Source organism: Dasypus novemcinctus, chromosome 14 (assembly GCF_030445035.2).
Source record: "Dasypus novemcinctus isolate mDasNov1 chromosome 14, mDasNov1.1.hap2, whole genome shotgun sequence".
Taxonomy (NCBI): Eukaryota; Metazoa; Chordata; class Mammalia; order Cingulata; family Dasypodidae; genus Dasypus; species Dasypus novemcinctus.
In genome coordinates, this window is record NC_080686.1 from 62110204 (window position 1) to 62126556 (window position 16353).

The 16353-nt window shown below is 37.5% G+C and overlaps 1 protein-coding gene across 4 annotated transcripts in view; it reads left to right on the top strand.

Moving 5' to 3' along the window:
* Positions 1 to 16353, top strand: part of VPS13B (vacuolar protein sorting 13 homolog B) — a 1042333-nt gene that overhangs the window by 554010 nt on the left and 471970 nt on the right. For all 4 annotated transcript variants that reach the window (XM_071207936.1, XM_071207935.1, XM_058275777.1 and 1 more), the window contains one exon: positions 8325 to 8545. In XM_071207936.1, coding sequence (XP_071064037.1) covers positions 8325 to 8545 — 221 coding nt within the window. The remainder of the gene's footprint in view (positions 1 to 8324; positions 8546 to 16353) is intronic.

Sequence of the window (16353 nt, forward strand, 5' to 3'; positions counted from 1 at the left end):
CAACCACTTGAGCTACATCCACACCGCTATCATTAGTTAATCTTGATATTCATTCAACTATAGTAAACAGTTCTTCTGTAGAAGTTTAGATAAGTTAATCACTTTAACTCATATTGAACAATTACTAAGTTTGCTATTTGTGACATTAACTAAAAGGATTAAATATTCTAAATATTTACAACTGTTTTTGAAGCATCCTTCATACCTGTTATTAAAGTTTTTGAGAGGGGTGGGGAGTATATGGGGACCTCATGTTTTTTTAATATAACATTAAAAATATATTAATTAAAAAAATTAAGTTTTTGAAACTATGCTCTTTATTAAATTCATATCCAATTAAATAGCTATTAATAAAGGGCAAGCAACTTCTGTCATATTATAAAAATATCAAGTATTATGTCAGGAAGCAAAAAACAAATAGCATTTTAAAATAAACATACATATTCTTTACTAAGTTTTAACCTCTCTATCATATTACTGAGCTATGAGTCCCCAAAAGTATTTTATGATAGTGTTTCCTTACTATGTAAATGTTTTAATATAATAATTTAGGCTAGGTGAGGAGTATGCTACCAGTGGTAAGTTACTTTCTAAAATATGTGGAACCACAGTAATGCTTATTCTAAAAACCTATAGAAACACTAAGTATATCATACGTTGTTCTAATAGTCCCATTTCTTTTAACACTGTGACGTGGCAACTAATACCTTAATTGCCTGGAAGGCAAAGCTATTCTTTGAAGTTCCTTCTAGTTTTAAAAACAGTGGTTCTTATGGTTTTTTATTGTTCAGATTTGAAATAATATATTTTAGAGAATGACAAAAAAACAGCAATTTCTTTATGCAATAGTGAATTTATTTTATTTACCAGTAATGATTTATTTTTTTGTTTTTGGATTTTTATTCATGATTGAACAGAGTATAGTAACTAAAACACAAACAAACATAAGCAATACATAGACACAAAACACATGCCTACAAATATATATGCAGATAAACCCCACAACACTTGGACATAGCCATGATCAGTAAGATTTGAGAGGTGGATGACAATTGTGGTTGTTAGTACAGGTTCAAGAGTGTCCTTCTGTGAGCTAGAACAGGTGTACATCACTGTTGCAGGGTGATGGAATGTGGAAAAGCAAAGGGAAAAATGCTGTTGGTGTGACCTATAGACTGTGAAAACATAAATACTGTAATATTCTTGCATCAATGCCAAAGATATACTGTGTTAATAAAGGGGGAGGGGGGAGGGATATGGGAAAAGTGTGCCAAATGCAATAATTAATTTTTTTAAAAATTTAAGTCACTTTTTTTTTTTTTTATTTCTCTCCCCTCTTTCCCCCCAGTGTCTGCTCTCTTGTCCATTTGCTGTGTGTTTTTCTGTGTCCACTTACATTCTTGTCAGTGGCACTGGAAATCTGTGTCTCTTTTTTGCTGCGTCAGCTCTCCCTGTGTGCCGCACACTTCTGGGCAGGCTGTGCTTTTTCTCGCACGGGTGGCTCTCCTTATGGGGTGCATGCCTTGCACATGGGGCTCCCCTACGCTGGGGACACCCCTGTGTGGCACAGCACTCCTTGTGCGCATCAGCACTGCATGTGGGCCAGCTCACCACATGTGTCTGAGGCCCTAGGTTTGAACCCTGGACCTCCTATGTGGTAGGTGGATGCTCTATCAGTTGAGCCAAATCTGCTTCCCAATAATGAATTTTTGATGATTAAGTTATATTTAGTTTAGTTGTACTTTTCAGAAGTAACTTAGAAGTTTTAGCAGTGCGTTCTTGTGTTTCTAGACGTGAAGAAAATCTTTCAGAAGTTTTTTAAAAATTGTCCATTATTTTAATTATCTTGATCATCACATTTTGTAAATGTAATGCATGTCATATTTCCTAATACAAACAACAGCATTTTGTTCCAAATGTAAAATTTGGGTTAAACAAATTAATCTATAGGTTACTCATTTTCATTTCCCTTTTATCTAGGCTTTTCAGGTATTCTTCACAAGGAAAATTGATTAAATGTTACATCATTTTTAGTGCCTCAACTCCTTGAAAATTTAAGATCACTTAGAATTAAAGGACCCTTTATCTTAACTATCTTTAAATCAGTGAAAGTCCTAACTGGTTTGAAGAAACAGTGTTAAACATTTTGGCTCATTTATATGTATAGAATATGGTATATCTTTCTCCAAAGTGTTGCCCTCACAGTAAGCGGTAAAATACTCTTCGTTATAGTAATTCATATTTGAAATCAAAACCTGCCTGAGTCATAGTGGGATCTGTCTGTGAAACAAGAAGAAAAGGAAGGACATTTTTTCTTTCTAAAGAGAAATTAAACTTTTCAATTACTAAGGTTTAGGCAGCAAAGAAAATGGAGGAAAGTATCTCTAACATTGAACAGCATTCTTTGCTCATTTGCCACATTGATTTTTGTAAGATGATTCACATTGGCCCCAAGTACATATGGATTTCCCTATAGTGTAGTAGAACAACTTTAGAAAGTGAACTACTGATTCCTTTTCCTGAATATTGATTTCTATCCAACAAGATGCAGTGCAGTAAATAAGGTGTGCATGATAAGATTCCGTATAATTAGTCACTGTTCACAGAGCCCAGCATTGATAGTAAATTTATAAATATGTATATTACTAGAATATTTTGTCATGTTTTTGAAACTAGCTCTTTATTTTCTGATCCTAGGACTATGCAAAGTCAGCAGTATATGATATAATATAAGGAAATCCACAGCAATGCTTTTTTCCTGAAAATTTCATCCTGTTACAAGTTAATATTCTCTAATGGGTCTATGCCTCACCCTCCCACTGCCTTGGCATTCACATATGTATAGCACATAGTCTTACAGATTGTTTTTCACTTATTCATTTTTATCCCAAAGCTTTCTGTTACATTCATTCCCTGTTTCACATTATTTGGTCTTAATTATATCAGTGTTCTTAGTTTTTTTTTTTAAGATTTTTTTTTTTTTAATTTCTGTCCTCTTCCCCCCCCCCCCAATTTGCTGTGTGTTCTTCTGTGACCGCTTCTATCCTTATCAGCAGCACCGGGAATCTGTGTTTCTTTTTGTTGAGTCGTCTTGTGTCAGCTCTCCGTGTGTGCAGCACCATCCTTGGGCAGGCTGCACTTTCTTTCACACTGGGTGGCTCTCCTTACAGGGTGCACTCCTTGTGCGTGGGGCTCCCCTACACAGGGGACACTCCTGCGTGGCATGACACTCCTTGCGTGCATCAGCACTGTGCATGGGCCAGCTCCACATGGGTCAAGTAGGCTCTGGGTTTGAACCCTGGACCTCCCATGCGGTAGGCGGATGCCCTATCCATTGGGCCAAGTCTGTTTCCCTTCATTATTTTTGAGAACTCTTTTATTCTTGTTCTTTCCTCTGTTGTTAATATAGAAGGACCAAACTTCACACAAAAATGAGATTCTCATTCTTCCTGGGTTTTTGTCCTCTTTTTAGACATTTTGTCTAAAAATTTCTAAATTCTGCCAGACAATAGTTTCTCTGAATAAAAGACCCAGATTATAACATTAAAACTTTTCCAATTAAAACAAATATCCTCATCTTGAAGGTCAGCCCAGACTGATAGCTACATGGAGTTCTCAGAAATAGTACGAAGCTGTGGTCTGACATGGATGTCTGAGCATATTTTAGGGAGTACCCAGAATACTATTTTGCCAGTATTATAGGTAGAGTTTATATTTTGTTTGTGTGTGTTTGTGTAAAAGGAATTCTTACACAGTTAATGATTTGTTGTGTTTGTCATTTTTTTTCATAGATTCTGTGGATTTTATCATTTAGATGGTAACTAAGATTTCATATTCTAGGCAGAATGTGCTTTTTAAAACAATTTATATGCTAAATAAATGGACATAAAGTATTACCTTAAAAGGTGCTTTTCAATACTTAGAGTATGGTATATTCAATTGGAATGTGTTGATCTGATAACAAAGAAGCAATGGAAACATTAAGTAGCTGAAATAGTACCAACAACATGTGTTGTTGTTTTTTAATTTAATGAATTTATATGTGGTCTCTTTATTCAACATAGCCACCATTTAGCATTTCTTGAATAAAAATAATTTTTAAAAATATGTAAAACTCACTACCAGTTTTTAAATATGTAATCTGAAGTCATTCCAAAATACTTTAAGGCAAATTTGGCAGAGCCGTTATTTTGTAAATAGCATGGAACTCATGTCGGCTTTAAGATAATTTCAGAATTAGTTACAGATGATTTAAAGTTTGTCTTTCTTTCTTGGAGGCAAAATATTTTAAGTCTTAAGACAGAATACCACAGTTCTGCCCACATATTATTATGCAGTTATCATTTTTTCCAGTCATTATTGTGGATTATTATGTAGCTGAATTTATTCTATTGTCTAAGTCTTAATTTCAAAGTTCCTAATTGTATCACTTTATTAACTATATTTGGTCAAGACATTTTGAATGTTCAAACTTTTGAGAAACTACCTTGCGACATTCACTGAATATCACCATTCACAATTCAAAGACATAATTAGATTCCTTTAGCATATGTGTTTTTAGTATCATGTACTTAGTAATTCACTTGTTTTTTTTGTTTTTGTTTTGATGAGTAAATGAATGTGAAACTACAAATGTCAGGAGATCTCAGTGGGTATATCCATTACCTTTGAGAATATAAAAGACTTGAGTGCAATATAACAAAATATTAGTAGTAGTTAGTATTGGGAATGGCAGAGTAGAAGGTAGATTATAACTGGTTTTGTTTTTTTCCTTTTTATATATTGTTTTCCAAATTATCAATAGTGAGGAACCTATTACTTCTCTAATTACAAAATAAATAAATGTTCTCAATTTGTTTTTAAATTTTTTATAATTTTTTTTAAAGAATGATTTTTTATTTATTTCTCTACCCCCGTCATCTGCTGTCTGTTTCCATTCACTGTGTATTCTTCTGCATCCGCTTGCATTCTTGTTAGCAGCGCCAGGAATCTGTGTCTCTTTTGTAGCGTCATCTTGCTGTGGCAGCTCCCCGTGTGTGTGGCACCACTCATGGGCAGGCTGCGCTTTTATTGTGTGGGGTGGTTCTCCTTGCAGGGGCACACTCCTTATGCATGAGGCTCCCTTACACAGGGGACACCCCTGCATGGCATGGCACTCCTTGCGTGCATCAGCACTGCATGTGGGCCAACTCACCTCACGGATCAGGAGGCCCTGGGTTTCAACCCTCTACCTCCCATATGGTAGGCAGTCACTCTACCAGTTTTTTATTTTTAAAGAAGCTTAAGGTTACATAAATGTTACATCAGAAGTATAGAGGATCTCCATATAACCCACCTCCTTTCCCTCCCCCACTGTCCCCATCAACATCTTTCATTAGTGTGTTCTATTTGTTACATTGATGAATACATATTGAAACATTGCTACTAACCACAGTCTATAGTTTACATTATAGTTTGCACTTTGCACCACATAATATTATAGGTTTTGACGAAATGTATTAATGGCCTGTATCCATCATTGCAGTGTCATGCAGGACAATTCCAGTGTCCTCAAACTGCCCCATGTTACACCTATTCTTCCCTCTCCCTCCACTTAGAACCACTGCTGGTCACTGCCTTTATATCAAGATACAACTTCTCCCATTGCTAGAAAAATAATGTCTACTTTAGTCCATAATTGCATTCCCCCCCCCTTATGTTTGTTCATTCCTCAATCTTGAGGATTTTAGGATGGTGATGCCCACTCTGTTTCTGATAAAAGGAGCTTAGATCCCTTGGGGTAGATGGATGAAGCTGTCTTGCTTGCAGTTGTAGATACTCTCCATTTTTTGGGATGGGTGTTGTTTATCCTCATCCTTTGGTTATTTGTCCTAGGTGAAACCAATGAACTGAAGAGTAGGTGTTGCAATTCTGCTGAGATTCAGAGTTCAAATGGCATATGAGCAGACCAAAGATTTGAGTCTCTTGGACATATATTTAATGCATATAGAGCTAATATAGGTTCAGATAAAAAGGGGCAGAAGAACCATGTGTAGGGAAATTATAATAAATGAGTCTAACTCTATTACATTGGGGAGCATATATTCCAAATTAAGTCCGCTGACTGGATACTGAATTCCTGAGATTGTCTGCCTTGCCTGTAGTGTCTAGGTGTCTCTAGAGCCCTCAGGAGTCCTGCTCTTTGAGGCACCGTTCACTCTGGCAGTCAATGATATCCTGCTGAGACGTGCATAAGCGTAATCTCTGGAATGACCTCCCGACTCACTTTGAAATTGCTTAGCCATCAAAACTCATTTATATTTAATATTTCCCCCTTTTGCACTGATAGTTGGCGCTTGGTAATAATCCCTCAGTGCCAGGGAGGCTCATTCCAGGGAGGCTCATGGCCCAAACTGGAGGGGGGTGTAGTAGATTAAATGTTCTCAATCTGTTTTTTTCCCCACTCCCCCTTCTCCACCCCCACCCTGTTTTTGTTCTCCCTGTTCATTTGCTGTGTGATCTTCTGTATCTATTTCTCTTTTTGTCTTCTCTTCCCATCTGTCTTCTCTAGGATAGACTGGGATTTAATCCTGGGGACCTCTGATGTGGAGAGTTTCCCTGTCAATTGCACCACCTCAGTTCCTGGTCTCTGCTGCGCTTCACCTTTACTCTCCCCTTCATCTCTCTTTTGTTGTGTCATCATCTTGTGTTGACTCACTTGCACGGGCACTGGCTCACCAAGTGAGCATTCAACTTGCAATGTGGGCAATCAGCTCACCACACGGGCACTGGCTTACCATGTGGGCACTCATGTGGGCACTTGGCTCACTGCGCAGGCATTTGGCTTGCCACATGGGCACTCATGCAGGCCCTTGGCTTGCCACGTGGGCACTGGTTCACCACATGGGCACTTACATGGGCACTCAGCTCACCACGCAGGCACTTGCATGGGCACTCAGCTCACTGTGCGAGCACACAGCTTGCTACACAGGCACTGGATCACTGAGCTGGCGTGCTTTCTCTTCCTTTTTTTCACCAGGGGGCCCCAGGGACCAAACCCAGTTTCTCCCATGTGGTAGGCAGAGGCCTTATCACTTGAGTGACATCCACTTCCTCAATCTGTTTTGAAGCACTGAATTCCTCAAGAAGTCTATACCATACTATGTATTAGTACACTGACAAGCACTAGTAGAAAAAAATACAAGTGATAGGAACATTTTTTCCATTTAATTTGTGTTGTGATAATAGAAATTTATAATTGTAATAGTGAGAGCACTTCTAAAATTATTTCACATAGTACTTTATAGCCACAGAAAAACACAATAACATTGAAATGCAGCCTGGGTCTTAACTACCAGAGATTCTGATTAAGTATTACATAGCTTTCATGTTGAACTCAGGAATCTGTATTTTATTTTTCATTTTTTAAAAAGATTTATTTATTTATTTATTTATTTACCCCCCCCCCGGTTGTCTGTTCTCTGTGTCTATTTGCTGCGTCTTCTTTGTCTGCTTCTGTTGTCGTCAGCGGCATGGGAATCTGTGTTTCTTTTTGTTGTGTCATCTTGTTGTGTCAGCTCTCCGTGTGTGCGGCACCATTCCTGGGCAGGCTGCACTTTCTTTCGCACTGGGCGGCTCTCCTTATGGGGCGCACTCCTTGCACGTGGGGCTCCCTTACGCGGGGACACCGCTTCGTGGCAGGGCACTCCTTGCGCGCATCAGCACTGCACATGGGCCTGCTCCACACGAGTCAGGGAGGCCCGGGGTTTGAACCGTGGGCCTCCCATGTGGTAGACGGATGCCCAAACCACTGGGCCAAGTCCGCCGCCAGGAATCTGTATTTTAAGTAAGCATTCCAGATGATTCTGATGCAGGTGGTCCGACAGAATACAGTTGGTCTCTCATTTTACAGCCAGATCTATATTCGTCTTCAGTTTATACAAAAAAGTATTATGTTTTCTTAATTTATTCCATTTCTGTGGTTGTCAAGGTGTATTGCATACATCTTCAGCAGTTGCACAAAAACTTGCTAGGATGAGGGAAGAAGAAGTTAGAATTTCTATTCATAATGTTTATCTCATTTCTTTAATTTGTATTTGCCTATGGCTTATAGCATACATAATACATTGATATAATAGTATATTATAATTAATACAAAAGTAAACATTTTTAAAAGGTACTTTTAATTAGCATATAATAGCACATTGGTCTCTAGGATTCTGTATTTGCTTTTTATCATGTAGTATTAAATGTTTTACATTATATATATACAATTTATTATCAAGCAGTGATTAACTATATTTTTGTTTATGTGCTTTTCTACTCCCTTTCCTGCCCATCATTAGGTGATGCTTTTCCTTGGACCATCAGTGTGCATCATTTCAGCATATATACCCTTCTTGGGAAACAAGTGACACTTTGCCTAGTGGATCCTATGGGATGTACCTCTACTCTAGCTGTCACATCTCAAAAACTGCTTACCACAGGACCTGATGCCAGACATTCGTTTGTTGTCTGTCTCCATGTTGACCTAGAGTCACTTGAGATAAAATGTTCAAACCCCCAGGTTGGTACATTGGATCTATGAAAGGAAAATTTAAGTAATGTGATTGAAGAACAGTTGTTTTCCATTTCATTGAAGGGTTTCTCTTTTATTAAGTGTTCTTAATTTTTACTCAACTGGCCTATCAATGTAAGGATGGCTAGATTAAAAATTTCTTTGAAGCTCTCAAATTTGAAAATTTAAACTCTTCTGAAACTTAATGGTGGCAATGTAAATTTATCTTTTGACTGATGGAGTGAAATTATTTACAGATATAGAGTTTTTAAACATTGAGGAACCACTTTACTGTCAGACTGGAATTGTCTGTTGAAGCGATCAAATGTAATTTCCAATCAGATTCTCACTCAGAATTTCTTTTGCTCAATAATTAAAAAAAAAAAAGGAATAACACAATTTACTATCTAAAAGGCATTCTATTATTCCCTTAAGATTTTCAGTTATAGGCCAAGCATGTTGTATCTACAGTTTTGCAGTTTAGTATGGATTCATATCACCTGTGCTAGGACAAATTTTTATTTACATATACACAGCTAAATACATACATACTTGTTTCTTTGACCTCTAGTAACTGTACTATATTTTCTACATAGATTGTTAATGGTGAATACTCCTGGGAATTATATTTTAATATTTTAGAATATTATTGGATCTGATAGGTCAATATTGATAAAGCTGGGCTTATCTCAGTGTTGGTGTTTAGAAGTCATTTGTATATTTATTGTATTTTTATTTTTTACTTTTATGTTTGTGTGTTTTTTTTTAATTAGAGAAGTTGTGGGTTTACAGAACAATTCTATATAAAATACAGGATTCCCATACACCTCCCGACCCACCCTACCACCAAAACCTTGCATTGGTATGGAATATTTGTTATAATTGATGATAGCACATTTTTATAATAGTGCTATTAAATGAAGTCCATGGTTTAACATAGTGTTCCCTGTGTAGTGAGGTTCCATGGATTTTTAAAATATTTTTATTCTCTTACATATATTCAATTTAACATTTCTCCTTTTAATCATATTCAGATATATATTTCAGTGCTGTTAATTGTGTTCACAGTATTGTGCTACCATCACCACCATCCATTACCAAAACATTTCCATTATTCCAGATAGGAACCCAGTCTATTTTAAGTCTTAATTTCCCATTCCCTTTCTCTGCCCTGTCCTCTGGTAGCCTATATTCTAGATTCTGACTCTATTATTTTGCTTATTCTTATTGTTTCAAATCAGTGAGCCAGTATAACATTTGGCCTTTTGTGTCTGACTTATTTTGCTTAACGTGATGTCTTCAGGGCTCATCCATGTTGCTGCATGTATCAGAATTCCATTCCTTATTATGGTTGAATAATATTCCATTGTATGTATATATCACATTGTATTTATCCATTCATCAGTTAGTGGATAGTTGGGTTGCTTCTATTTTTAGGCAATTGTGAATAATGTCATTATGAATATCATTGTACAAATATCTATTCAAGCCTCTGCTTTCAGTTCTTTTGGGAATATACCTAGTAGTGGGATTGCTATCATATGATAGTTCTATACTTAACTTTCTGAGCCAAACTGTCTTCCATAGCGGCTATACCATTATACATTGCCACCAGCAATGAATGAGTTCCTATTTCTCGCATCTTCTCCAGCACTTGTTATTTTCTGTTATTTTTGTATAATAGATCAAAAAAATTTTAATACATAGATCATACAAAATGTTACATTAAAAAATATGAGGATCCCAAATACTGCCACTCCCCACCTCCACCCCCCACTCCGCCCACATTACCAATTCGTTCATCAGTGTGGCACATTCACTGCATTTGATGAATACATTTTGGAGCACTACTACACAGCATGGATTATAGTTTACAGTGTAGTTTACACTCTCTCCCCATCCATTCAGTGGGTTATGGCAGGATATATGATGTCCTGCATCTGTCCCTACAATATCATTCAGGACAATTCCAAGTCCTGAAAATGCCCCCATATCATGCCTCTTCTTCCCTCTCCCTGCCCTCAGCAACTCCCATGGCCAGTCTCCACATCAATGATACAGTTTCTTCCATTGCTAGAGTCACAATAATTCTGTAGTAGAATACCAGTCAGTTCACTCAATCCATATATTATTCCTCCATCCTGAGGACACTGGGATGATGTGTTTTTTTTTTAATAGCAGCCATATAATGGGTGTAAAATGATCTCTTTGTGATTTTTTAAAATGTAATAAACTTTATTTTTTAAAGAGGTTTTATATATTATTACAGAAAAGTTACATACAAAGTATTCCCATGTATCCCCTCCCTCTCCCACATCCCCTATTTTTTAAAAATATGGAGTACAGTTTATTTTAATGTATCTTTAAAAGCCACTCATTTGTAAAAAATGCATACTTAAAAAATGACTCACTTTTGGTAAGGACTAAGCTACTTACAATAATAATCTAAAAAGAAAACCAACATTGTGACATTTATCAGTACTTCACACATCTAACAAATACTGAAGGAGGCTACCATTGTTATAACTTCTTTAAAGCCAAAAACTTAAGCACAAATCAGAAGTAAGAGAAACTTCAGAATGTTCACATTTGCATGCATTTTTGGCTGAACTTTCAAAGATTCCGCGTGTTAAAAAAACCACAACTTTGGATCAAAATGAATATTAAAAACATTTAAGCTTTGTGACAAACTTACTCTACAGAAGCAAGGAAAACAGAGTGAACAGTAACAGCTGTATATTTCTAGAAGAGAAAGCAATCACTTATTTCCTCTGTCATAATACAAAAGTCAATGAGTCAACATTTAAAACACTGACCAAGTTATTTACTATTCAAGAATTTGCTTTTCAAGTTGTGTCTTTAAAATGTATCCATTCATGTGTTTGGATTAAATTAAATTTATACATCAAAAACATTTTGCTCAAAATTCTATATATTAAATATAAACTATAATATAAACTATAGGTTATCAAAGCATAGTCCAAACACTATACAGTAATGCTACCATTTAGATTTATATGCTTCATCTGAAAAACTGATCTTTCAAACTGGAGTTTTGTCCTGTTTCTCCAATAAATGTCCCTTTGTCTAAAACATTCAATGATAATCAAAAAAAGGCAGATTCAAATAATTCATGCTATGCATTTTCCTTCATTGGGCTTTGATAATAATAGACCCATCTGGTGTTGGAGCACCATCTTCCTTCTCAGTTACAGTCTCTACAGTCCCAGAAGCAGATACAATAACCATTGTTTTATTTGTTGAAGCTGTCTTCTGTTTCTCAGCAATAGCTGCACAAACAGCAATAATCTTATCCCTTTGAAAGTCATAGTCAGGAATTGACTTTGGTGAGAAATCTGTACTTCTGCTGAAGATTCACTCTTTTTAATCCTCTATGCCACTTTCCGCTCCTCCTGGAGTGTTCTTGCTCAAGACAGGTCTTCTTTCCCTACTTCAGGGTTCAGTGGATAGATGTGAAGGGCTACTTGAAAACTTCAAATTGCTTCATCCATTTGGTCCTTTGGTTCTCTGTTGTCATATTGTTCTGTTTTCTGTCTTCTTATCCTTTAGTTTACCCTTCCTAATAGTCTTTTTTTTTCTAAACTCTTCTCCAAATCTCTTGCCCTTGTTTTTTCCTTTTAGGCTCCAGCACCCCCTTTAGTATCTCTTGCAAATCTGGTCTCTTTCTATTTTCCTGTCTTTCCCAGTTCAGATGTTCTGTCTTCAAAATCACTAATTCTGTCTTCAAGCAATTCAGATCTGCTCTTATATGCCTCTAAGGTATTTTTAATCTCATCCATCATGTCTTTCATTCCCATAAGGTCTGTTACTCTTCTTTGCAGTCTTTCAAATTGTTCTTTATGCTCTCCCAGTGTTTTAATGTCCTTTATTTCTTTAGTCATATATTCTTTAAATTCTTTGAAGTGATTTAGGAGAGTCGTGTGACTATCACTGATTAATTGTCTTAAATCCTGTATCTCTGCGGGATATTTGGTTTGTTCTTTTGGCTGGGCCATCTCTTCCTGTTTCCTAGTATGGCTTGTAATTTTTTGCTGATGTCTAGGCATCTGAATATGTTGGTGTATCTATTCTGATGGATAATTTCTTTCCCTTTCCTATTGTTTTTTTTCTCCCAAAGCTCATTTTTTATATTTGGCTCAGCTTATTCTCAGGCTTTAAAATTGCCCAGCCTAAGTTATCAAAATCAGGCCAGGAACTCACTAGTGGGGCACAGATTTTCTTCCAAGGGTTGGACACAGAGAGTGCAGAAAACAGTTTTGGTCCATGCAATTTCCAGACAGGCCAGCAGATGGCATTAGTCAGTGCACCTTTTCATGGAGGTATTTCAGGCTCAGCTTTCCTGTGTTCCTGTGTTGAATCTCCAGATTAGAGATTCAAAGCAGGCTCTGCTGGCTGAATTCACTGAAAAAAAGCACCCTGACTTCCCCTCCCTTTTACCTTGAGACATCTGGCAGGGAGGAAGATGTCTGTTCCCCTCTCAGTTGGCTACAGTGAGCCAGGAGTTTTACCCCAGCTTTATATATTGGGGTGGGGGAGGGGAACCCTTCCCAGTTGCCAGGGCTTGGCAACTCACATTTGTCATTTTGGCATCTTCACCTCTCTGTCACTCACCCTCCTGGGAGTTGTGTAGCACTGTCCTGGTTTGCCATCCCCCAAAGCAGACCCCTTGGGCAGCTTTTGGTTCTTATAGTTTTTGTGAGAGTATTCAGCTTACCCTGTTAGCCCATTTCCTTCTTCTCACAATCCTCCTCTTGTTGTGATTTTAACATGTATTTCCCTGATGCCTAATAATGTTGAGAATCTTCCCATGTGCTTTCTGGCCATTTGCATATCTTCTTTGGAGAGATGTCTGTTCAAGTCTTTTTGCCCATGTTTTAAGTTGGGTTGTTTGTATTTTTGTTAAGTTGAAGGATTTCTTTATATGTCCTAGATATTAATTCTTTTTTTTTAAGATTTATTCGTTTTTATTTATTTCTCTCCCGTCCCCCCCCACCCCGGTTGTCTTCTCTGTGTCTATTTGCTGCGTTGTCTTTGTCCGCTTCTGTTGTTGTCAGCCACACAGGAATCTGTGTTTCTTTTTGTTGCGTCATCTTGTGTGTCATCTCTCCGTGTGTGTGGCACCATTCCTGGGCATGCTGCACTTTTTTTCACACTGGGCGTCTCTCCTTATGGGGCGCACTCCTTGTGCGTGGGGCTCCCCTACGCAGGGGACACCCCTGTGTGGCAGGGCACTCCTTGCGCTCATCAGCACTGTGCGTGGGCCAACTCCACACAGGTCAAGGAGGCCTGGGGTTTGAACCGAGGACCTCCCATGTGGTAGACGGACGCCCTAACCACTGGGCCAAGTCCGCCGCTGATATTAATTCTTTATCTGATATGTAATTTCCTAACATTTTCTCCCTTGTGTAGGTTGTTTTTTTACTGATAAAGTCCTTTGAGGTACAAAGTTTTTAATTTTGATGAAGTCCCATTTATATATTTTTTTCTTGTGTTGCTTGTGTTTATGTATAAAGTCTTAGAAACCATTGCCTAAAACAAGGTCCTGAAGATGATTTCCTAGGTTTTCTTCAATGAGTTTGATAATTCTAGCTCTCATATTTAGGTCTTTGATCTATTTTGAGTTGGCTTTTATATATGGTGTGAAGCAGGGTCCTGCTGCTGCTTTTTGCAAGTGGCAATCCAGTTTTCTCAGCACCACATATTGAAGACACTATTTTTTCCCAGTTGTGTGATCTTTGCCACCTTGTCAAAAATCAGTTGGCCATAAATGTGAGGGTTGATTTCTTAGCTCTCAATTTGATTACATTAGTCTATTTGACTGTACTTGTGGCAGTACCATATTTGGGTTTTTTTTTAAGATTTATTTACCTTGTTTTTTTTCTTAATTTATCGCCACTCCCCCAGATGGTTCTCTCATCTGTCTGCTCATTGTTTCCTTGCCTTCTCCAGGAGGCACCGGGAACTGAACCCAGGACCTCCAGCATGAGAGGCGAGTGCCCAACGGCCTGAGCCATAGCTCCTCCCTGCAGAGTGCAGCATCTAGCTCATTGTAGCATCTAGCTTATTGTGGCAGGGGCAGCGTCTTGCTTGTTATGGCAGGGGTGGCATCTACTCATCTTTTAGGAGGCCCTGAGACCCGAACCTCCCATGTGGTAGGCAAGTGCCCAACTGACTGAGCCACATCCGCTTCCCACCATACAGTTTTGATTATTGTGGCTTTGTAATAAGTTTTTTTTTTTTTTTTTAAGATTTATTTATTTATTTAACTTCCCCCCTCCCCTGGTTGTCTGTTCTTGGTGTCTATTTGCTGCGTCTTGTTTCTTTGTCCGCTTCTGTTGTCATCAGCGGCACGGGAAGTGTGGGCGGCGCCATTCCTGGGCAGGCTGCTCTTTCTTTTCACGCTGGGCGGCTTTCCTCACGGGCGCACTCCTTGCGCGTGGGGCTGCCCTATGTGGGGGACACCCTTGCATGGTACGGCACTCCTTGCGCGCGTCAGCGCTGTGCATGGCCAGCTCCACACGGGTCAAGGAGGCCCGGGGTTTGAACCGTGGACCTCCCATATGGTAGACAGACGCCCTAACCACTGGGCCAAAGTCTGTTTCCCTGTAATAAGTTTTAAGATTGGGAAGTATGAGTCCTCCAACTTTTTTCTTTTTTTTTCAAGATGGTTTTAGCTATTTGGGGTCCCTTACCAACTTCTGCATAAATTTGATTATTGGCTTCTCCATTTTTGCAAAATGGGTAATTGGAATTTTGATGGGGATTGCATTGAATTTGTAAACTGCTTTGGCTATTAATGACATCCTAACAATAGTCTTTAGTCGTCATTTTTTAAAGTGTGTCTTTTTAAAATGTGAGTTCATATTTATATATGTTTGTGCATTTTGAAAAGCTTGAGCCTGCTCTAATATAATGTTGTGTACCTTATTATATGCAGATAATTAGAATTATGACAACACACCTATATAAAATGAATGCTAAAATTAATAATTCATCTTTCATTATAAAAGCCATTTCTTTTGTAACCAATGGTATATACTTTTGAATAATATTAAATATTCCAGTTTCATGATGGCTTGTCATTCTGTTATGTCCTATAATGTATAGAATAGATTCATTATGAAATGGCTTACCATATGTCTCAGTTTTCCAGATGCTACAACAAATACTCTACAATGGAGGGACATGAAACAGAAATTAACAGAATTAGAAGAAAAAACATATAACTGCAGAGTCATAATGGGAGAATTTTAACAGCTGTCCCAGCAAATGATGAAACAATTAGACAACAAAAAATTGGAGATAAAGAAAATATTAAAAATACTATTAACACACCTTGATCTAACTGGTATAGAATACTATATCCAACAACTGTAGAATACACTTTTTCTTAGGCCTCTTTACTTTAAAGAGGATCAAAAGTATATTTTCTGACCACAGTCAAACTAAAATAGAAAATTAATAATATAATAGCTAGAAAAACTCTAAATATCTGGGCATTAAACAATATACTTTTAAATAATTTATGAGGCACAGATAACATCACTTGTGAAAATAGAAAATTTTTTAAATGAATGGCAATGAAAAAGGGGATACTGCTAAAGCAATATTTAGAGGGAGGCATAACTTTAAATCCTTACATTAGAAAGGAAGAAAGGTCTGAAATCATTCACTTAATGTTTGCTTTAAGATGCTAAGAAAGGAACACGGTAAACCCAAAGTAAGTGAAAGGAAGAAAACAATAAGGATAACAGAAATGAATGAGACAAGAGGGGGGGAAATAAGAGAAAATCAAC